The sequence below is a fragment of the Heliangelus exortis genome, chromosome 11, assembly GCF_036169615.1.
Source record: "Heliangelus exortis chromosome 11, bHelExo1.hap1, whole genome shotgun sequence".
NCBI lineage: Eukaryota > Metazoa > Chordata > Aves > Apodiformes > Trochilidae > Heliangelus > Heliangelus exortis.
The window spans coordinates 2471119-2494109 of NC_092432.1; the positions used below are offsets into that span (position 1 = coordinate 2471119).

At 37.8% G+C, this 22991-nt stretch overlaps 1 protein-coding gene across 4 annotated transcripts in view; it reads left to right on the top strand.

The window, feature by feature from the left end:
- Positions 1-21986, top strand: part of DENND4A (DENN domain containing 4A) — a 49722-nt gene extending 27736 nt beyond the window's left edge. For 3 of the 4 annotated variants that reach the window (XM_071754147.1, XM_071754145.1, XM_071754146.1), the window contains exons 13-33: positions 691-909; positions 1158-1303; positions 3698-3831; positions 5604-5739; positions 6322-6528; positions 6608-6736; positions 6972-7116; positions 8086-8205; positions 8895-9035; positions 9868-10961; positions 11865-12075; positions 12687-12781; positions 13575-13750; positions 14076-14222; positions 14656-14866; positions 15118-15372; positions 15880-15997; positions 16156-16182; positions 16689-16851; positions 17867-17931; positions 18159-21986. In XM_071754147.1, coding sequence (XP_071610248.1) covers positions 691-909; positions 1158-1303; positions 3698-3831; positions 5604-5739; positions 6322-6528; positions 6608-6736; positions 6972-7116; positions 8086-8205; positions 8895-9035; positions 9868-10961; positions 11865-12075; positions 12687-12781; positions 13575-13750; positions 14076-14222; positions 14656-14866; positions 15118-15372; positions 15880-15997; positions 16156-16182; positions 16689-16851; positions 17867-17931; positions 18159-18295 — 4076 coding nt within the window. In that variant the 3' untranslated portion in view covers positions 18296-21986. The remainder of the gene's footprint in view (positions 1-690; positions 910-1157; positions 1304-3697; positions 3832-5603; positions 5740-6321; positions 6529-6607; positions 6737-6971; positions 7117-8085; positions 8206-8894; positions 9036-9867; positions 10962-11864; positions 12076-12686; positions 12782-13574; positions 13751-14075; positions 14223-14655; positions 14867-15117; positions 15373-15879; positions 15998-16155; positions 16183-16688; positions 16852-17866; positions 17932-18158) is intronic. The other variant, XM_071754148.1, reaches the window with a different exon arrangement.
- Positions 21987-22991: the final 1005 nt, after the last annotated feature.

A 22991-nucleotide genomic window follows, 5' to 3' on the forward strand; every position in this document is an offset into this window, starting at 1 on the left:
TATTATTGTACAGAACAGCAAACTTCCATATACATAAGGCAGGGCTCAATAGATATCCCTTGTATTGATGTTCATCCTCCTACCAAAAAAAGCCCAAAGTTTTTATTAGAAGGGAACAGCAAATAAAAGAGCACTTGAACTAAAATTTTAAGATGGAAATCACAAATGTTTTATAAACATTGGCTTTGTAAATGCATTTTACAATTACTGGACAGTTCATGCATATTGCACAAGATCTTTGTAATTGTCATCTGAATTTAGGGCACTTTTTAAAAGGCTCTTTACATCTTCTTGGCTATTGAGGTTACTAGAATTTAATACTTGCATCCCATCTATGTGTTTGTCCCTAAAATACACTTCTTTAGTCAGATGAATACAGTTTCACATGTTTTTACACACAGCTTACTCTGAGGGTTTTTTAAAGCTTTGTTCATCCTGGTTGTATTGCTGTAGTATCTGAAGTGATGAAAAGATAAATATATCTTGCTTTTTGGTATTACTCAGAGGTTCAGGAGTTGTGTAATGTCAAGCTGAATCCATTGCTGCATGGTGTGATTGGATTTAATTCTGTGTATTCCAATCTGTTCCAAACTTAATGGAGCTCAGTAACCAGTGAATCTTGTAGGATAAAGAGATTTTTTACCAATATTGAAGGAAAAAAAAAGTAAGACTTTATGGTTTTGTTCACAGTGCAACAGAGACCAAGAGAAGATGCATTAATGGAACTGGCAATGAATGACTATGATTTTAATTCTGGGAAGAAGCTGCATTTGTTAGACTTGGAGATCCAGGAAGCATTTCTGTGTTTCATGGCCTCAATACTAAAAGGTTACAGGTCTTATCTCAGGCCAATAACAGAAGCACCCTCTGAAACAGCCACAGATGCAAGTTCCCTCTTTGAACTACAAGGTGAAGAGTCACAAACTTCTTTTATATGTCTTAAAGTATTATTTTAGATTCTCTCTTATTTAAAGAATAAAAGTGTTTGCAGTGTTAATGTTGTGAACGATGGTAGAAAGACAAGTACAGAAAAACGTCCGTAGTAGTGGCAGGAGTGAGCAGAAAGTTTATGGCTTACTGGCAGCATATCTGCTGACTTCTGGTGAGGGCTTTTTTGGTTTGGGCATTCTTGCATCCTTTTGATTTCCTTTTTATAGGTTTCCTGAAAAGTCGAGATCGTTCCCACCAGAAGTTCTACACCCTGATGACCAAAACCCAGATGTTTATCCGCTTCATCGAGGAGTGCTCTTTTGTCAGTGACAAGGATGCAAGCCTGGCATTTTTTGATGACTGTGTGGATAAAGTAAGCACATCTTCATATGCACATATTGATGGATATGGAATGTGTGGCTTTCCTAAAGTCACTAAGATTTATTATGTCATTTTTTGTGGGTTCTGCTACATTTGTATTGCAGTAAAGGAATGCGTTGCTCACTCTTGCTCTGCTGTTCTCATCTTTGCAATTGTTCATCATTTTGTGACAAGGGGTGTGAAAGTGCAACATGATCAGAGTTGGCATTTTTCTTGAAATAAGCTTAAAACTTCTGCTGAACTGGAGCACACGGAATGTTGTATTTCCCAGTTCAAAATGGATTTATTAGCCTTTCATCCAAGTATAACTCAGATTTTAAAATATCCTAATCTAGTTACAAGAAATGTTTGCATTAGTGTAGTGCTGAGAACTATTTTTTTGTTTTGTTTTGTTTTTGGGTTTTCTTGCATGGTTTTTTTTTCTGAGGAGAACTGAACTGAAACCTACAATCTTGTATCCCTTTTTTGCTTCTGTGGTAACACGAAATAAATTTTTATGAATATTTTAAGAAATTCCACACCTACTTGTCAGATTGCTGGCTACCTGTAACACACTCTCTTCTGGGACAGTGATGTTTAAGTAATGCACGTGTTGCTGGGATTTTTCTGCCAAGTAGGTCACCAGCAGAAAGGAATTACCTACTTGTTAGACAAGTTGTCTACTGGAAGATGCAGTGTAATTGTCTCAAGTTTTCCTTTTTCCAGGAATTCAAAAACTATCTTAGTTCAACACATATTTAAGCTATTGGCTTAATTGCATTTCAGTGGTGAAACTCATAACTGTGGAGTTTTACACCCTTAGAAGTGTCTAAGTTGCCAAATAAGGTTTAGTTTATTTCTACTTTTCAGGAGCCATATGTTCTTGCTACTTGGCTGCTTCGATTTGCTAATGCTTTCCATCTGTCTCATGCAGTAAAATGTGTAATTAAGAACACCTTTTTGTATGTTTATAAAACTTTAAGTATTCCAGAATTCTACTGAAACTACTTGATATATTTTCACCTCGCTGGAAGGAGGGAACTGTGGAGTGTCCTTTCTTTTGTTCTAATTCTCTGCTGCTAAACTCTTTAAGGCATGAAGAACAGGCATCCTTGGGTTCCACACCTTGCTTATTCATTTTTTTGGAAACAACTTGACACTGGGCTGTAATTTACTTGCCACTTAAACCATTTAAACAATGGTTATAAATATAGACTTGTGACAGTATTTGAGATGAGCACCAGGCCCATCAATATATGTGAATTAAAAGAATGTTTTGCATGCTAGGAAATAAATAGGTTTTGGATTATGCCAACTCATTGAGATGGAAGCCAAAAGCAGAAGGAGTGCTTCTGAGATATTTGAGGAGACACAAGTGGTGGCAGAAAATCAGAGACAAAGCAATACAAATATTACAAATATCAAGTAAAGACTCTGAGGTGGAATGTGACACATTAGACAGAAGCTTGTGAGTTAAAGGTTTGTCTGTTCTTCATCTCAAATGAAAGCAGTTCATAGTTCCCTAATGCCTTGTTTGGGGTGGCTGAGTTTTATTTTGGTTCTTTATTTTTGTCTCAAGCAGTGGAATACAATTCAATGAAATTGTTGGACACTTTTCCCCCACTTGGTGCTGCAGTTTAATGCTTTTAAATTTCCCTGGAGCCTTGGAGTGTGTTTCTGCTGCTGTCTTTAAGGCAGGGGCATTGATTGGGGAAGTGCAAATTTCTCCTGCTTCCTGCAGGAGAAAGATTTATGCTCAAATTGTCTGTTACAAATCTGGAAGCAGAACAAAACAGGTGCAACCATAAGTGATGCTTAATTATAGTATTATTACAAGTTGCCTTACTCATCTGTGAACCTGGCTATGAGAGGACAGAACCACTTAAAATTTCTGTATTTTCACACATGGAGCTGCTGAGTTATCTGAAAGAGAGGAAAAAAAAGATCCTGAAGTTGCTCTTCACCTTTCAGATTATTGTTTTTTGGGGAAAAGAGTAATAAAATTCTATTATGCTTTAATTTTAGTAAGGTCACATGGTTTTATTCCACTGTCTTTTTGAAATTCAAGTCTATTTCTGCAGTCTCTGCAATCCAGCATGACCTTAATGACTATGTAAGTTCCTGAAATTGCTAGCTAGTAATACCTGGAGAAGCTGTTACTGCAGAGTTGTTATCTGAAAACAGTCGATTCAGAGCAGATCATGAAACACCAATTATTGTGCTGGAAAAAAAATTTAAACTCTGTATCCTTTACTGTTCTCATTGTAACTTTGCAAGGCATCCTTATTTCTAAGATGCAATCCTCTCATGCTGATACAGACTCTGTCCTGCTTGGCCATGTAGCTTTTACAGCAGAACACCTCAGCAGCACCAGTAACTGCTTTTTCTTCTGACATCACATCTCCAGGTAGATATGGACAAAACTGGGGAAACACGACTTATAGAGCTGGATGAATCATACAAGAGTGAGCACACAGTGTTCATAACACCACCTGAGATCCCTCACCTGCCAGATGGTGAAGAGCACCCTCTACAATACAGGTAACCTGAGGACAAAGGAGGGTGCTAACCAAAATCCTAACAGCTGCACTCAAGGAGTTTAATTTCTGGGTTCTTGTGGTAATGTCCTGGTTTGGTAGCTACAAAGCACAGATTTTGTTGTTTTTTTTCTTGTCCTTCTATTGTTCTGTTGTTCAATATCTTCATCAACGACTTGGATGAGGGTATAGAATGTACCCTCAGCAAGTTTGCTGATGACACTAAGCTGGGAGGAGTGGCTGACACACCAGAAGGCTGTGCTGCCATTCAGAGAGACTTAGACAGGCTGGAGAGTTGGGCAGGGAGAAACATGATGAAATTCAACAAGGGGAAGTGTAGAGTTTTGCATTTGGGGAAGAACAACACGATGTCCCAGTATAGGTTGGGGGCTGACCTGCTGGAGAGCAGTGTAGGTGAAAGAGACCTGGGGGTCCTGGTAGACAAGAAGATGCCCATGAGCCAGCAATGTGCCCTTGTGGCCAAGAAGGCCAATGGCATCCTGGGGTGCATTAGAAAGGGTGTGGTTAGTAGGTCAAGAGAGGTTCTCCTCCCCCTCTATTCTGCATTGGTGTCCAGTTCTGGGCCCCTCAGTTCAAGAAGGACAGGGAAGTGCTTGAAAGAGTCCAGTGCAGAGCTACTAAGATGATGAAGGGAGTGGAACATATCCCTTATGAGGAAAGGCTGAGGGAGCTGGGTCTCTTTAGTTTGGAGAAAAGGAGATTGAGGGGTGACCTCATCAATGTTTTCAAATATGTAAGGGGTGAGTGTCAGGGAGATGGAGTTAGGCTTTTCTCAGTGGTGACCAGTGATAGGACAAGGGGTAATGGGTGTAAATTGGAGCATAGGAGGTTCAAGTTGAATATCAGAAAAAATTTTTTTACTGTAAGGGTGACGGAGCCCTGGAACAGGCTGCCCAGGGGGGTTGTGGAGTCTCCTTCACTGGAGACATTCAAAACCCCCCTGGACACGTTCCTAGGGGATGTACTCTAGGGGGCCCTGCTCTGGCAGGGGGGGTTGGACTAGATGATCTTTCGAGGTCCCTTCCAACCCCTAGGATTCTATGACTCTATGATTCTATGTTGTTCAAGTAAAAATGTGTATGTACATTGCCTAATGTGCCAGCTATTTTTAAATTTTAATGGTTTTGTGTATGTGAACACACAGAAGCAATAATACTTAATAAAACTGGCTGTTTTGTTCAGGTTAAGGTGAAAATTGAAATTAATGCACTCAGTCTGTTGGCCTGCTGCTACTATTGATAACAACACAAGCTGCAGGAACTCTGGGAAGAGAGTACATTTAAAGAATCATTGAAAACTGGTGTTACTTGTTTAGCACTTGTGTCAAATGAGTTTATCTATTGGTTCCTTCATTAGATTGAAAGGTGTTTCTCATAATTAATGTATTTCTTTTAGATTAGTTTCATATTGACTTCTCTAAACCTCTCATCTGATGCTCACTAGGGACTAAGCTACACAGATATTTTTAATTAACTAGTATCAATACTTAATGCATTTGATACATTTATTAAAGCAAATTCTGTGAAAGCAAACATGTTTATCAATTTTAGTTGCTTACACTAAAATAACAGGTTAAGAGGTTGTTCGTGCTGGCTTGTGAAATCATGCAGATGGTTCAGTAAGCTTTATTTAAAGGTATTTTCTCTTTCCTTCTGTAGCTCGTAGTGCAACTGTGTAATTGATTTCATTTGCTATTATGTAGCATGTTTACTTTGGGCTGCCTTACAGGAGCTGAGTGACTCCTTTCTTTTCCAGCTATAATGGATTTCCAGTATTAAAACTGGATTTGTTTGAGCGACCTGAAGGATTTCTCAGAGCACCAAAAAACAAACTGTCCTCAAAAGCCAGTAGTCCCAACAGCCCATCACCAATGTTCAGGAGAACTAAACAGGTACTTGAGGTGTCCTTGTAGTGGGAGTTGCTTTGGGAAGTGGCAGCATGGCTTGAGTTTGGCTAAAGACTGAGTGGCAGTGGCTGGAGTCTAACTAATGATTCTTAGCTGATAATAGTGACTCTAGGATGGCCATGCTAATTATTCTTCAGAGGTTTACTCATGCCTCCTGCCTACACCATGTTTTGTACAGGCCTCCTGTGCCCAGAATGTCACTGGCTCTGCTGTCTCTATACCATTCCCATTCTTCACACTGTTCTCCATGAGCATGAACTTCCATTTTTTTGATTGCTTTTCACTGTCCAGGGCTTTAAGAGGGGCTCTAGCATTCAAATGGTTAATAATAAAATAAATGCAGAACAAATGCAATAGATAAAAGTTTATAAGAAGTGCAATCTTTTAAGAGGAGAGGATTGCACAGCAACTGGTATTGGTATCACTTTCATTTTCTTTCCTTCTTTCAGATGTTTTTCATCCTAGTGTTGCAATTTCTGTAGACATGATGCCTGTTCAGCTTTAAACATGTATGTTTTTGTAATGTGTAGGTAAATATACATAAATAACCTTTGCAATTCTTTACAGGAAATTAAATCTGCCCATAAAATTGCCAAGAAGTACTCCTCCATCCCACAGATGTGGTCCAGATGTCTGTTACGTCACTGCTATGGTCTTTGGTTTATCTGCCTTCCTGCCTATGTCAAAGTCTGCCACTCCAAAGTCAGGGCTCTGAGAACTGCCTATGATGTGCTACAAAAAATGCATACCAAAAAAATAGATCCACCTGATGAGGTAAAATAACCCCAGAATTTACTGAGCAGGGGAAGTGTTTGGCTCCAGAGTTGCTGCACTAATCTGGGTGTGTTTTCAGGTGTGCTACAGAGTCCTCATGCAGCTGTGTGGACAGTATGGTCAGCCTGTGCTAGCAGTGAGAGTGCTGTTTGAAATGCAGAAAGCTGGTATTGACCCCAATGCCATTACTTATGGCTACTACAATAAGGTAAGTGGTTTTGAAAGAGGAGGGGGAAGGGGAAAAAAAGCATTTTTATCCAGGTAAATAAAAGCAGGGAGCAGCTGAGGTGTAATTCTGTCATTTTTCGTAACTGGAAGAAATACCAGGTGGTTTGTTTTGGCAGGTTTGGAAGTCTTCTTGAAAACTGCCTAGTTGAAATTTAAGTTAGTGATTCCCACCTGACTGTATCTTAAGATGTTTCACTTTGATATTTCTAAAATAGGCTGTTTTGGAAAGTACTTGGCCTTCAAGCAATCGAGGTGGCTATTTCCTGTGGATGAAAATACGAAATGTTGTGTTAGGAGTAGCACAGTTTAAAAAAGCTTTGAAAAAGCCACCAGCAAGTACCTCACATACAGCCATCCCTGGTAAAGTATTCACATCCTTTTCTTTTTTATTTTCATACTGATAAGAAAATAATTCCGAAAAGTTTTCTGTTGTGAATTTGACTGTAAAACCATTTTAGAGAGGAAAAAAAAAGCCCCAACTTCTGGAATAGTTTCTTTTAAAAACAGCTTTGTTTTTTGTTGTCTTTGATTCAAATATAGCCTATCTTTATTGTATCAGCTCAATAAATTTTTTGAGACAAACTATGAATCTGAAATCAGTGTGAATATTACCCTAGGTCATGCCATAACCAATCTCATAACTGTCAGAAACTTCAACCTTGCCTTTTTTATTGAGTTTCCCCTATTTGATGATGATCAGCATTTGATGATTAGTTGACAGACAGCTAGAACTAGTCATTGAGGTGTTAAGTTCTGTTTGCACACTCTGTGTGCCAACTGAAATAATTATATTTGGTTTTATCTAGATTACAAATACAATATTTGAGGCTGTAGATTTTGTTTTTCTTTCTTTTTATTTCCAATAAAGATTAAAGTGATGTTGAAGTGGCTATAATACCATGGTGGTGATTACCTGTAGTTAATTTCTGCTTAAATAGTAGCTTAAATTCTGCTTCCACAGTTTTTATAACTTACTAGTTGTAAAGCATGAAAGTACATTTTAAGATGCTAGCAGTATCATTAGTTTAGTTATAGTTGACCTTGGAAGACCTTTATAATGTACACTAAGCAGTGCTTTAATGTTGTATTTATAAAGAAGTGTTGCAAATTACCTCTTTAATTTCATGCTGCAGAGCATAGCTTCAGTGTTTATACTGTAAAAGTAAGCCAGTCATTTTTCTCACTTTTTTTGTGGTAAAATGTTCACTGTTAATTGGTATATACTTGATAAGAGGCCTTTGAATTACTGTCAATATTCAATTTATTCTGCTTAACAATGTCACGCTGTTAAATACCATAATAGTCTTTTTTCTGTCCTTGCCCTGCTAGGGGGGCTTTCAGACTTTGCCAATAACACATCATTCAAAGAAGAAGCCAAGCAAGGGAAAACTTGTCTTCAAGATATACAAGAACAAAAAGAGGACAAGAGAGAGAGTGACTCCAGTTCTCGTATGTACCTTCTGGATACAAATATCTAGTTCACTGTGAATAAATAAGGATTTCAGCAAAAATTAAGTGGGGCAGCTGATTTATTTTTTTTTTACAGTGAGTGTATGTGATAATGCCAGTTCATGCCCATGCCTGAAGTTCTTTTCATTAAAAGTAATTTTCTGGGTGTCTAATGGTTTAACTTTTGAAATTTCAGTCCTTTTTTCCCTCCTCTGTTTCAAGTAAGTGATAACACTTAGTATAAAGGCTTAACTATGTAACTACAACTTAATGTTTTTGTCTTTTAAAATAATTAAATTGCTTAGTAGGCATAATCCAGAAGAAAGACTTCTCTACCAGCCTGTTTTCTTTATAAGTCACTCGAGAGGAGAATAGCTGAATTTTTGTAGGTCTGTGAGAGCGAGTCTAAATTAATTACTCATCTCCTGGGAATCCTCAAAATTTAGGAAATGTAGGAGAAAAAGAGAAGTGCTTTGGATTTGCTATGGACCTTTCTTTTCTTCAGGTTTTACATCTGCTGCTCATGTTTTCCTTAACTACAGTTGTGTAGCACTAGACTTCGTGCAAGCACCTAGCAGATCAGATTGTGTAGTTCAAGTGGATAAGTACTATATTCTCATATACATTAATGGAAAATGCTCTTCATTATAAGTGTTGTCTAAAAACTGTCCCTCCTTTTCTGTATAAAGTGTCTGAAGTGGAGAGCACAAAAGGGAGTGGGGACTGCCTGCCTAAACTGAATTACCAGAACTCAAGTGATGCCAAAGCTGCTTCCAGCATAGTGCGGCTCAACGGGGCAGTTGACAGCACTGTAGCAGAAGCCAGCACGGGTGAGTGGGGGAGAAAATAGATATTGATTCCTGTGCAATTTTGTCTGTAATTACTCCATTTTTAGCACAATACTTTCCATGTTCAACAAAACTTCATTTTTTTTAATGCTGTAATGGTAGTGGCCGATGGGGGAGCAGCTCTGTGGGACTGAGTTTAAGTCTACATATGATGTCAGGGAAATGCAGATGAATATTCTGCAATTCCAGATTCTTTTTTTTTTTTAATCCTCTGCTATGCCTAACATCTGCTCACCATAGGTCTTGTTGTTTTCACACAATCTCCAGCAACTAATATTTTGCTTCAGGATGAACAGGAGGTTTGCATGCAGTACAATTAAAAGAAACTTTCAGGCGTGTGCACAAGTTTTTAGTAAAATGTAATCTGGTTATTGTAATACTACTGTCAACTGTGCTTGAAATACTGTAATGACATCCTTTAAAGTCTGCATCTTTATGCTCTGGCAAAAAAAATGATGCCTTCTCTGACAATAGCTCCTATTGTTTGCTGTCTTTATAATTCATTAGGTTAAAAGCAGTTCTGGCTCAGGTTTTTTTGCAATTTCCTTTAACTTTTTGCTGTCCCTAGAGGCTTTTCTTGGTGGTTAGTACTCTCTAGTTTTGTAATTTGATGCCCTTTTAAATGTTTTGTCATCTGACTCTTCCTAAAAGTTATGACCACGGTCCACTCAGCTTTCAACCACCAGCAAAATAAACATTGAATTCCTTCTCTGCGTTGTAAACTGCTTGAAAAAGAAATTTACATTCTTTTGTGATTTTGTTTAGTTTCCTTGCATTGCAAGAAGTAAAGCACCTGGTTTCATCTCTTTTTCAGAGGGTTCTGTAGGATTGCTGTTTACATCATCTTTTGAGGACTCCAGTGGAGCAGAAGTTATAAAAAATAAATCCTTAAGAAGGAGACATAAAAGCGCAATAGAACCTGACTTGAGGGAGATGCCGTGGGAAAACAGGAACCGTAACCTGAGTGGAGATGGCTTGGTGGGACTCATGATGAGCAGCATGAGTCAGGAGTCAAACCCTGGAGAAATTGTTGAAAAACTAGGAGCTGATGCCAAAATCCTATCCAGTGCATTACAGAAAAGCATAAGGCCAAAAACTCTAAATATCAGAAGTTCCTCTTTAGGATCTAAGAGAGAAAGCCTGGAGAAAGAATCTAGTGATGAAGATGCAGCTTTTGATGGCAGTTTTACAGATAAAACAGAGTCTCCTGTTATCTTTGATCTGGAAGACTTGGATGCAGAACCTGAAACACCAACAGCAGTGAAATCCTCCAGTGAAAAACCCAGAAGGCTGCGAAGAAAGAGCAGCTTTGCAGTGAAGCCTGTTGAAAAGACAGATGTTGAAACTGGATTTGATCCACTCTCTCTGCTGGTTGCTGAGACAGCACAGCAGAAAGAGGATGAGGAGGATGATGATGACAGAAGTGTTTCTACTCCATCTGCAAGACGAGATCTAGCTGAGGAAATAGTCATGTACATGAACAACATGAGCAGCCCTTTGTCAAGTCGTGCCCCAAGCATTGAGTTGCAAAAACCCTATGATGATAGAAATGCTAGTAAAAAGAGCCCCACAATATTCCAGTCTTGTAGGAGGTCCAGCCTTCCCCCCAACTCCCCAAGGCCATCCAGTCTTATCAAATCCAAGAGTTATCAAGCAAAAAATGAAGAAAGGCCACGAGACAGACTTTGGTCCTCCCCAGCTTATTCCCCAAACAGTCCAGCAAGGGAACAGCCACAGGATGGGACCAGTGGAATAGCACTTGTGTCTTCACCATCCTTCAACTTGGATACATTGTTAACACCCAAGTTTGATGTTCTAAAAAGCAGCATGTTTTCTGCTGGAAAAGGGGTTGCAGAGAAAGCTAGCAAGTGGTATTCAAAATTTACAACATATGCTGCATCCTCAAAGGTAAATTTTCATAATTACTTCTTTTTCCCCAGAAAAGCCTAAGTTCCTATAAATTACAGAAAAAGCTCTTTCAAGGTTAAATCACAGATTCCTATGTGAGGATGTTCCCTTTTGAATAACATGGAACATTGCAGACTACGTGCATTCATCAGGTTGTTTCAACCATCTTTGAATTGCCAAGATGTTTATTTTACTGCCCCAAAGCAAAGTTTTGGTCTAGCATGGGCTCAGAGTATATTTAATGGGAAATACAAAGTATTCCACAGTGTGCTGACAAGGCAGAAAAGACTGATCTGCCTTCCCTAATTTACCTACAGAAAAAATACTGCAACAGTAATGCTTTTAATTCTTTACAGCTTTTATGAAAGGAGGGAAATTGGCTTGTGTCGATTACCAGAGTGATTTGAGGCTAATTTGGTATTGAAGTAATTTGGATAGAAACTTCTTTGCTGCTACCAGCCCAAACCAAAGCTCATTTTATTCCCTGTCCTTAGGAATGAAAATAGAAGCAGTTTGCTGTTGGGATATTGTCTTAATGTGTTCAGTTAACTAGTCTCAGATTGTTTTTAAAGTGTTAGTGATGCCTTGCCTATCCTAATATATTCCTATGTCTGCTTATAACTTCTGTAGCAATGATGGGGAAAAGTTCCAGGATTAAAATGTTTAAGTTTTCATTTAAATCTTTTTGTTCAGAAAATCTCTTTAAAAGAATCCTGATGTATCTATTTAACCCTGAGTGAAACTTGCCTTGTTTGTCATTTGTTCTGAAGACAGATCTGAGCTGAGTGACTCTACAAAGAGCAAATTCATGCCTTGACTTTACTGAAACGAAGCAAGCTGCCTGTTACTCTCACAAATACTTTTGCTTTCCCTTTCTCAGTGGAATTTCTTTTCTTCTCTCAGGATCAAAATTCAGACAGAGCAAGTGTTTCATCTCTTGGAGCACTGGACTCAGAATCTACTTCTCTAACTGATGAAGATGTCTGCAATGATTTTGAAAGTGCTTCTCCTCAGGAGAATACTGCAGCAGAAATTAAGAGAATTGGCCTCAGCAGGACAAGCCTAGAAAGCTCAGCTTCCCATGATGGCTCATCAAAGCAGTTTGACCAGTGTGGTAAGAGTCAGTTTTTGCACTGCATTCATCAGTCTGAACAGAACAGCTGTAGAAGTTGTTCTTTCATAGTTCTCAGTTTGGGATCACCCTTGCTGTTAGTCCCTTTTGCAGAAGAAGTAAATTGTATTTTTTTCCTGCCTTCCCAGTTTGTGGGATGTTAAGAAACTGGAAGGGGAGCAGTGGAGGCTGTGGTCATGGTCAGGGGATTGGGGCATCCTGAGGCTGAAGGGAGCCTGGCTCCTTTAGTCTGGGGAGGGGAAGGGTCAGGGATATCTGCAGCCACAAGCAGCACCTCTGGTCCTTCCCTAGTTTTTGCCCAGACTGAAAGTTTGAGTATGAATTACTTAATCTGTAAAATTTGTTTCCAAGCTACCAACTGTTGTAAAAGAAGAAAACTGACCATATGGAAATTCTATGTTGGTAGATGATATTTTTGCTGTTGTTGGTGCTGGGCAGATGGCAGCTTCACACTCCAGCTTCACATTTCTTTCTGTCTGACTGTATCTGATTTGTTGCACGTTTTATAACTGCAGTATTGTTCAGTCAGAAAAACAGTTTACTAACAAAGCATATTCTGAATAACTGATGCTTTGGGTTTCTTCTCCTAATAGGTTCTCTTTCAAAGTTCCCTTTACCTGACAAGTCAGAGCTGATATCTTCTTGCAGCACAAGCAGCACCAGTGTGTTTCAGAACTACGCTATGGAGGTACAGGGTGATTTATTAATTTTAATTGATATGCTACAAGCATGGCTTTAAATACAAATGCTATCTGAATCTTTTATGAAATCTCTGAAAGAAAGCTGAGTATTTCTGTGACAGTTTCATTTCAATCCCTGCTCTAGGAATGCCTTTATGGCAGTCACATCTGGTCCTTACAGCTGCAGTTCTCAAGAGTTTGCCACTGAATTCAGGCATCTAAATCCCTTATGCAGCTAATTTGTTTAAAATTAAAATACCAACTCTTAAATAGCACTGTTCATTTAAATATGCCTAGTACATAACTAGTTATTTCTTGTTGAAGCTTCTAGTAAGATCATATTCCTTTTCATTGTTACCCTGGTTTTAGGGGGCTTTTTTTCTTTGTTTCACTGGATTTGGATTGTTAACTGGTCATTTTCATTTCTTTTTCTTTTTTTTTTTTTTTTTTTTACCCCTAATTTCTAGTTTGCTGGCAGTCACTACTGAAGAGTGTTTAAGCTTTTTGTAGCTGCATAAATATTCCTGTACTGTTATGTTTGAAAACTTAATAGTTCTGTTGTAGCAAGTGGAGAGATCTGGAACTACACTTGTGAAATAAATAAATATACTTTAGCTAAGTAGATTTATTTCATGAGTGTAGTTTCAGGTCTTGGTCTGCTTGCAACAATAGAACACAAACCTGCATATAATAAATTTTTGAGACTATAACTTTAATATTTTTGGCTATAGTTTTAATTGCTTTGTAAAAAATAGTTTTGAGAATATGTAATAGCAGAGTTCTTTTATCTGCTGAGTGCAGGTCCTCATCTCAAGCTGCTCACGGTGTCGAACTTGTGACTGTTTGGTTCATGATGAAGAAATCATGGCAGGTTGGACAGCAGATGATTCCAATCTCAATACCACGTGTCCTTTCTGTGGCAATTTATTTCTGCCTTTTTTAAGCATAGAAATCAGAGATCTGCGGAGACCTGGGCGGTAAGAACATAATTTGAATTCTACTCAGGTTTGAATATTTATAATTATAAAGTGTCTTTGGTGAGTAATTTTGGGTATATATTATTTATTTTTATATTTTTATTATTATATTTTTAATTATTATTATTATTATTACTATTACTAGTCTAATTATTATTCTAATTATTATCGATATTATTATTATTATATTACGATTATTGTATTTTTGTATATATTATATATATTATTATATATATTATATATATATATATTAAAATTTTATATATATATTGGTATATATATATTATATATTTTGGGTAACATTAAGCTTTTGCTTTCCCTGCAGTTATTTTCTGAAGTCCAGCCCTTCGACAGAAAACATGCAGTTCCCATCACTTTTTGCAAATCAGAGTGGGAAGTCCTGTAACACTGCAGCTCCTGGTGGCCTTGCTACATCACTGATGTCTGTTCAAGAGGATGTAAATTCAAATAGGTAAGCCTGCATTTCCTGCATAGAAATTCCTCAGGTTCTCTACTGATGTGTATATATTCCTCATCAACAAATAAATTAAAGAAGATAGTGTCTGAAGAGGAGAAATGGATTTGAGGGGGATTTTTCTCCCTTACCTCTGAGTTGGCCACATCATGACATTTTCAGCATTGTGTTTACCATTTCACCCCTGATACAGAAATTCATGTAGGCATCTGTAATTCTACAGTCTTTATGAACTCCTTTAGGATGTTTGTGTTTATTATCAGTGCAAGGAGGAGTACAACTTGCAGTGCAGAGTGAATGCTTGAGGTGGCTAACAAAGTAGGAGTCTGAGGTCAATTATTTTCAGTTTATTTCTTTCTGGTATGTGTTTAAGCACTCAGAGTAAAACAAAAAGCTGAGATTCTTAACTTTTTTTTTTTCTTTCCCCTAGCAAATCTAAGCAGCATGACAATACTTGTGCCAGAAGCATCCAGATCCCCTCAGGACGAAGACAAAATACCTCTGGGTCAGAATGTACCAGTCACCCTGTAGCAAGGAGTATCAGTACTTTTGGGCCATTAGAAGAAGATGAGAAGGAAAACCAGAAGATGAGCCATATAATTCCTACTGGTAGCCTGCCTACTACTTTGCAAGGACCAACAGTGTGTAGTTTTTCTACCTTAAATGTCATTTTTTTTAAGTGTTTGATATAGTAGAGAAGTATGAAACAGCATGGATTAGAGAACAGAATTAACTATCCCAAACTGCAAGAAATATTAAGTTTAAAAAATAAAACTGGTATTAATTGTAGCTTTTTAGATGGTGGTTTGTCTCATATGGGAAAAAAAAATTCATAAGATTTGTAAAGAGAGTTACATTCCATCTAATGGCCTTTTTTCTTTTTTTACAATAGGATTCGTTGGGCCTAGAGTGGCACTTACCTAGCCCTGATCCTATAACAGTTCCATATCTCAGTCCCCTAGTGGTGTGGAAAGAGCTTGAGAGTTTACTTGAAAATGAAGGGGATCATGCAATAACAGTGGCAGACTTTGTGGATCATCATCCTATTGTGTTCTGGAATCTGGTGTGGTATTTCAGACGATTGGACTTGCCCAGCAACTTACCAGGATTAATACTTTCTTCTGAGCACTGTAATAAAAACTCCAAGGTATGGAATCAGATGGGAAACCTTGACATATGAGAAATGCTTGTTTTCTTCTTTAAGAAGAATTCATTAGATAATTCTGTAACTCTTAAAAATGTATCTTAAAATGTGCTGAACCCAGCCCTGAATGTGTGAATTGAAAGAAAATGCTCATAACTCCAGAACTTTTTGTGGAGTAAGTGTTTAGCTCTTACTAGTTGTGATCTGTGTTCCTCAGTTATAAAGAAGAAAAAGTTTGCAGTTGCCTTTATTGCAATTTTATGACTAGTTAAGCAGTAGAAGGAGGAGGAGGAAGTCAAGATTTTAAAATTTTGGGAAGGTATGGAATATACTCATTTACTGTGTTGGACATCCCATTCAGATTTTGCTTTCTCTAGTTTTAGAGCAGTTTTAATATTAAAGCTTTCTGTAATGAGACCTATAGGTGTGAAGATAGATTTTAAATACAGAATTCCTCTGTCATGACTTTGTAGTAAAATAATATCTTTGTGTATGCATCCTCCTGTTCAGATTCCACGGAACTGTATGTCAGAGGACAGTAAATATGTTCTTATTCAGATGCTGTGGGACAATATGAAATTACATCAGGATCCACGGCAGCCTCTCTATATTCTGTGGAATGCTCAGAGTAAGTTTTATTTCTTGTGGCTTTTGGTGGTTTGTTGTTTTTCTTAAAAGTAATTATATTTCGAATAACAGAAGAATGTGTATTGAAAAAATGTGTCTGTGGATAGTTCAAGCAAGATTTGTAACTGATTTTTGATCATACCACTTTTTGTCTTGCAGGTCAAAATCGCACTCTTTTGTTTGAGAGTGAGTGTTAAGTTTGGTGTCGTTTTTCTATATTGGTGTGACTTGTTTTAGAAGGGAGGGTGGTTGTATCCTTAGCAGTAAACTGCTTGAGCAAGTTGAGTTTTCCAGCATATCTGTTTCAAATCATTGGCCAGTATCTCCAGTGTTTTTTTTTATTTTTTTTCTTTGGTTCATTGGGAAGGGAGAAAGAGGAGACGTTGAACTTAATAGTGACAGTCCATCCATCTGGCTTGTTTTCTTATTTTTAGGATTTGCTTACTAAGAATTTTGTTGCCAGTGTTGGATCATATGCCTGAAAACAGCTCATGACCCATTACAGCTGTTGAGTTTTCTCATATGTACTTTTCATTTCTTATGTTGCTATTATTTTGACTTCATTGTTCCTTCTTGGGTACATATATGTCAATGTTTTTGCTGTTTGTGTAGCCTCTCACCTTTATTTCATAACTTTCTACTTGTTATATGAAAAACAGATTTATTCTTACAGCTTTTCTAATGTCTTTCAGCCCAGAAGTATCCAATGGTCCATTTGTTGCAAAAAGATGATGACTCTTTTAATCAGGAGCTCCTGAGAAGTATGGTGAAAAGCATCAAGATGAATGATGTGTATGGGCCAATGAGTCAAATATTGGAGAGGCTGAGCAAATGGCCACATGTTAAAAGACAACGGTGAGAACACAAATGTGCCTGACTGGAGCAAAGTCAGACAACAATAAGGCTGTTGTAAAAGGAGCTCTGTTTTCATTGTGGGATTTTTTTTTAATTAAAAAGCACTTTTTCATCAGTGTTCTCAAATTTGGTAAATACTCTTTTTGTGGTAACTTTGACAAACGTGTTTTAGAAAAAAAAAAAATTGGGGAAACTATTTCACTTTTTCCTCTTCCTATTACATCCATCTTTTCTTTCCCTTGAATGATGCAAATCAAGTAGGGAGTATATGTGTATGTATTTTATTAAATGTTACTTACATGTTAGTAGACTCTTTAAAATAAGAACTATACACTTGTTCCTAGGTTGCATGGGTAGATTTTGTTTGTTTGTTTGTTTTTCATGGGTAGATTTTGTTTGTTTGTTTGTTTGTTTTTCATGGGTAGATTTTGTTTGTTTGTTTGTTTTTAAGTTTCCAATAGAGAATACAAGAGGGGCTAAGAAGAGAGATTAAATTAAAAATTAAAGTTGTCTTCCATTTGCACTGGAATTAATGAAAATTCTTTCCTCTGAATTTATATTTCTTGCCTGGATTTACTGATTTTTATTTATAATAGTATATATAGGAGACTTCAACAGGTGGAGCACTGACAGGGTGTTTATTTGCTTGTCTGCCTCCTTTTTTGAGCTAATGTAGAATGGCAGGGAAGCAAGTTCCTTACCTGTTTGTCAGGTTTTATGGAGTTTGGTTGAGTAATTTAAGTGGATTCTCACTCCGCATGCACTTGGTGCAACTTCCAGCACATCAGTGGACACCTTAAGGACCTACCACAAGTGATGTCTGTATGTGGAAAGTCCAGGACATTCTCCAGAAGTCAGAAACAACATTTTGGAAGTGGCAATCAGGAATTAGGTTTAAAACCCTACATATTTTAAAAATAAGTTACCTCGAAGTGCTTCGATCTGTTCTTAAAGTGAATGTTTTTGTGGTATATTGTTGCAGCATCTAAACTGATATTTCTTTTTACAATTTCAGGAGCCTTTACAGAGAAATACTGTTCCTTTCACTTGTTGCCCTAGGAAGAGATAACATTGATATAGGTAAGAATTATCAGTTATTCAGATAGATGATGGACGTATGCAAACCAGTTCTTCAGCTTCCAAAACAAACTAAAAACCTAGAGATTAGGTGTGTGTGCCTTTCTATGGTAAGTGCTCAATAAAAAAGACTTCACAGCTATTTTCTGCAGATAAGCACAGGAGCTGTCATTGTTTTTGGGTTGTGGTTTGGAGCCTGGAGTATAGAAGATAATTTTCTGTTCCTGCAGATGCTTTTGACCGAGAGTACAAGATGGCCTACGATCGCCTCACAGCTAATCAAGTGAAGAACACTCATAACTGTGATAGACCACCAAGTACTGGAGTGATGGAATGCAGAAAGATTTTTGGAGAACCATATCTTTAAATAGACCTAGCTCAAGAGAAATCTCTTGATGTATACCTGTGTAAAATAACCACTTCAGTCACGAGGAACATCTCAGTCGTGAGTGTTCGAGAGCGTACGGACGAATGGACTGGGGCAGAAGACCTTGGAAAAGTCAGGCCTATCTCCAGCTGTGGCAATGGACAGAGTGAAAAATGGGCCAAATATCCTTCCCCTGTCCCTTGTCCTTTCTGCAGATCAGTGTGGGGAAGGGAAGATTCTAAACAAAATCACATCTTTAACTTGGGGCAGCATATTACAGTTCCCTTCTTAAAAAAAAAAAAATATAATTAAGTAACAGTTGGACAGAAACAATGCACTGAAACTAATGTGAGCGAAGTAAATTCTTCAAAATCTATTGTTTACATAGAATATTCATGATGTTATGAAGAGCATACGAAGTTGTATTATACATATTTTAAATTGTTTATAGTAAGTTGATATTTTTTTAATTTTTTTAAATTACTGGAGTGAATTTTAAATGGACTTGCTGCATAAGCAATACAGTGCTTATTTTTTTTGCAGTATACTGCTATTTATAGTAACTTGTCCAGTTACTTGTTGAAGAGTGATTTGTTTTTAAAGCAGAAATGTTAACCTTCACCTAGACAGTACTCTTAGATACAGGATTTCTCTCATGCACACATGGAAAACATGTTACCACAGCAATCAGAGGGAAGGTATGGTCAACTTCTGTAAAACTCTACTTATGAACTCACTGATGTCTCTGTAAAACACTTGTGTAGAAATCTCCTCCTCCTTTCCTCTTCCCTTCATTCCCTCCTCCCTAGTAAAGAGGGAGCATTTTGAAGAGTCCTGCAGGTTATGTTATGGAATCAGTGCATCTCAACAGTGACATTGGTTACTGTGACCTCATTACAGAATTAACACAAAGCAATTGACAGCCTGCAAGAAATTCATCACAGACATGCAGTGTTCAGAGTCTTGGTGGATGTGTTTGAAACACACTAAAAATGGCACCTACGTGATGCTAATCCAAAGCTTTTAACTGAAGTGTAGAATACAGCAAACTTGCTGCAGGGAATATATAGGGAATGTAACTTATTATTGGGGCATATTGTGCATAGTTAAATGTCCTTGGAATGTTTGGTCACTATTTCACAGGCAAAACAACTTCTATTTTTGTTTTTTTTCTGTGAAGACAAAGTCTGTGTCAGTCCTTGTGGTGGAGTCATGGCTTTTGACTCATATTTTCTTGTTCTAGAGATTTTTTTAAAAATGTTCTGTGCTCTCAGTCACATAGCAACTCCTCCCCAGAAGGCAGGCTACAGAGAAAACATCAGAAGTCTTGTATGGAGGTGGGAAAACAGACATTGAATGGTATAAAACACCCCCAACAAATTAAGTCATGCTATAAGAAATACCTTTATTTTTAAGTAATAATAATGGTTTTCCAATTCTAACTTCTTTAGTGGTTGCTATATTCTAATAATTATAAATATTTGGCTGTTGCATTGGATTTTATATTTCTGCCTGCCTACCAGCAGGTGTTTTTAAAAATCTGTTTAGTTTGCAAGTATAGTAATACAGCAATATTTAGTTAGACAGAAAGGAGATAAACTGTAAAGCTCATGTTTACTTTATTAAATGAAATAGAGTGGGCCTCTTAGAGGCTTAAATGAGAAGTAATGCTGCTATGGAGCTCTCTGTAACCTCCTCCCAGACCTCTGTGAAGTAGCAAGATGTTGCCCTAAGGAGAAAAGATGATATAAAATTTGTAGAGCTGCAGGTATATACTGATGCTAATTGCAAGATGCAGTCTTGTTGGATACAGCTTTCATTGGGTAATACTTCTCTAATTCACTGCTTATTATGTAGCTGACCTTTTTGGAAGTATCCCCCCCACCCTGAAGTGGAGGTAGCAATGCTACACTTGCCAAGATTTTTCACATTTAATTTATTATAATGATTTGTGATGCTCTCTCTTGTGCTGCCTCGCTTGTGAAGTGTTCCTCGTGCATGAACTATAAGCTCCTATTTTTTAACCCAGGTAGGTGGTAAACAGTGTATCAGTGTAGGGTGGACACATCCCCCTCTTCATTCTTCTGAGCTATTGTGAAAAACATCAGGTTATTTTTTAACATACTCATTGAACATAGCAGTTAGTGTGCATGTCTGCTCTGCTCTGTGCAGTAGCTACTCTGTATTTACCAAGCAAGTTGCACCTGGTAGTTGCTGCCTGTGTAACCTCACCCATCTCTGCTGTGTACGGGGTCGTGTCCCCAGCTCTTTGCAGTTCTGTTTCCCATGTCACTGACCCTTTGGGGCAGCCACTCTTTTATATAGGACCTTCAAGCCATGAAGGAGAGCAAGTGCTTTTTCCAGAGCTGCTGTGGTGTGTTAGAGGTGCTGAGCAATGAAGCTTCAGGCTTCCCATTGAGTCTGACAGAAGCGCCTGAGCCCGCTCTCTGACCACCTCTCCCTGCCCAGGAGGTAACACTGCAAACTCTGTGCTGGCAGCAACACTTGTGCTGCATGGCCACTTCCCCACTCTAATCCTACCTTAAATGTAAGTACTTCCAACTGTCTCCAGACTTTAAAACCAATAAGTTTGCCACTTCCATCCGATCTCAGCAATCCAGTGTTATCAGGAGGGTGTGTACAGTAACAGGAAAAGGATTGGTTGTGCATCCCTCGGGCAAACAATCTCACTGTGTTCTTGCATCCCCAGAGTGGCACTCCTGAAGTGTTGCTGGTGTTGGTTTGGGTGTGCTTTCCCATTACTCTCTCACCCAGCAGTTCATCAAGTGAAATCATGACACGTAACAAATTGTTTTATAAAGTCTGTTGCAAGTCAGTCCACTGTAGAAATACTATAATAAAATATAGCTGGAATAGTGATATACTTTCAGTGGGAAATTTTCCTCATTCAGGTCATAATAATGTTCAAAACATAAGTCCTGAGGTGGATGATTTTTAAGAAACATAGAATTCAGTGTTGAAACAGTTTTGAAATCTCACTGTCCTTTATTAGCAAAGCAATTTGAGTATATTTTCCAGTACCGCAAAGATGGATAAATAAAAGATTTGAGACATATTTTCAATTTAAAGTTTTGTATGAACTGAATTTTCTTCTTTTGTGTACTAAATAGTGCTTATGTCAAAAACCTGCAGCCGAGGTTTTACATTTGCAGTGCAATATATATTTTGCTTTACTTATGGTTCTACTGGAATAATTGTTGGAGATGAAATACTGAAATGTGAATAGAAGTTGTGCTGTTTCTCTGACACTGCTCACTGTTTGAGGTTTTACTCTTGATACAGTTAGAGCCTGATGAATTAGACTTCCACTGGCAAATCAAATGATTTATACCCCAAGAAAGAGGAAATACCTGCATGTAAAATGTTTGTATAACAAATGGGAGATGCAAATAGTAATAATAGAGAGGGGTATTTCTGGGTATTATCTCACTGGGATTTAAAAATGGTACTTTGTTAGTCTGCAAGCAGCACTTTTTAAATGAATGGTTGTAGATTTGTAAATATGTAATGTTTAAATTTTATTTACCAAAAAAACCCAGTATGTTGGATGTTTGCTTTGGTTTGTAGTTCCTTTGAAATATGCAAGTCAGTGTTCACAATGTTAAGTTTTTTTCTGTCTCATCCAAAAAAAAAGAAGTTTTACAGTGAGTCAATAAAAAGCTTAAATCTTTCTGGTTATTTTTATTAGAATTTCTTTAGGTGGATTAGAATGACAGAAAAATCTGCAAGTCTTAATGTTGTTTGTTGATAGTTTGTCTGTGGCAATTGGTGTGAAGTGGTTACATGGAAGACAGTGGTCACAACAAGAATTAGTGCTGGATACAATAATCTTTAAGTCTCAGATTAGTGTCAGGATGAAAACAAAAGCAGTTGAACTTCCTGTTGTATTTCTGACTCCTGCTTTTAATTTTTATTAGTGGTAATGTGGTTCTCTGATGATCTGTTTAGTATTGTTGCAATCAGATGTCAAGAAAGATGACTCCATACTTGCACTGGTGGCACTTGAGGTAAATTTTAGTGTTCATATTGCAAGATCAGATCCAGCTTAAGGAGCTGTATGGATGGCTTTCAGGATGCTGTGGTACTCAAGCTGTGTGGGAACAACTTTTCCTGCTTTGTTTTTTTCCTGAAAACCTTATTAGGAAATTTTCCACAGCCTTAGGAGGGCTGTCAAGCAGCTTTTCCTCTGCAGCACGTCACAGACTCTGTGTGCAGGTGTCTGCAGAGTGCCAGCTGTGGGTGTGTTCCATTTGGGAAAGGATGAAAAGTCCCTCTGCCCAGGGAAGCTGTGGCAAACAAGTGCAGCAAACTCTGCTCACTGCTTTTGTGCACTTGTGAGGTGCAGAGTCTGTATCCACAGGACTTGAAGCAGAGAAGTGCTGCAAGGATGAGCAGTTCCCACTGCTCCAAGGGTGATTGTTCCCACTGAGCTCAAGTTCATTGACTGCAGTGAGCAGTGTACCAAGTGTTTATAGAGTGTGTTGCTGAAAACATTACTATAGTGAGGAAACATTCTGTGCTGAATATCAAACAGCTCTATTAACTTGAGGGGATCAGCCACGGTGAAAATTTTGTGCATCTCTTTCAGCCTTTGCTGAATAACTGAACATGTGTTGTATTAGTGACATCATTATCTGATTTTTTTCTGATACTGAAGAAAAGCAGTAGAGACCAC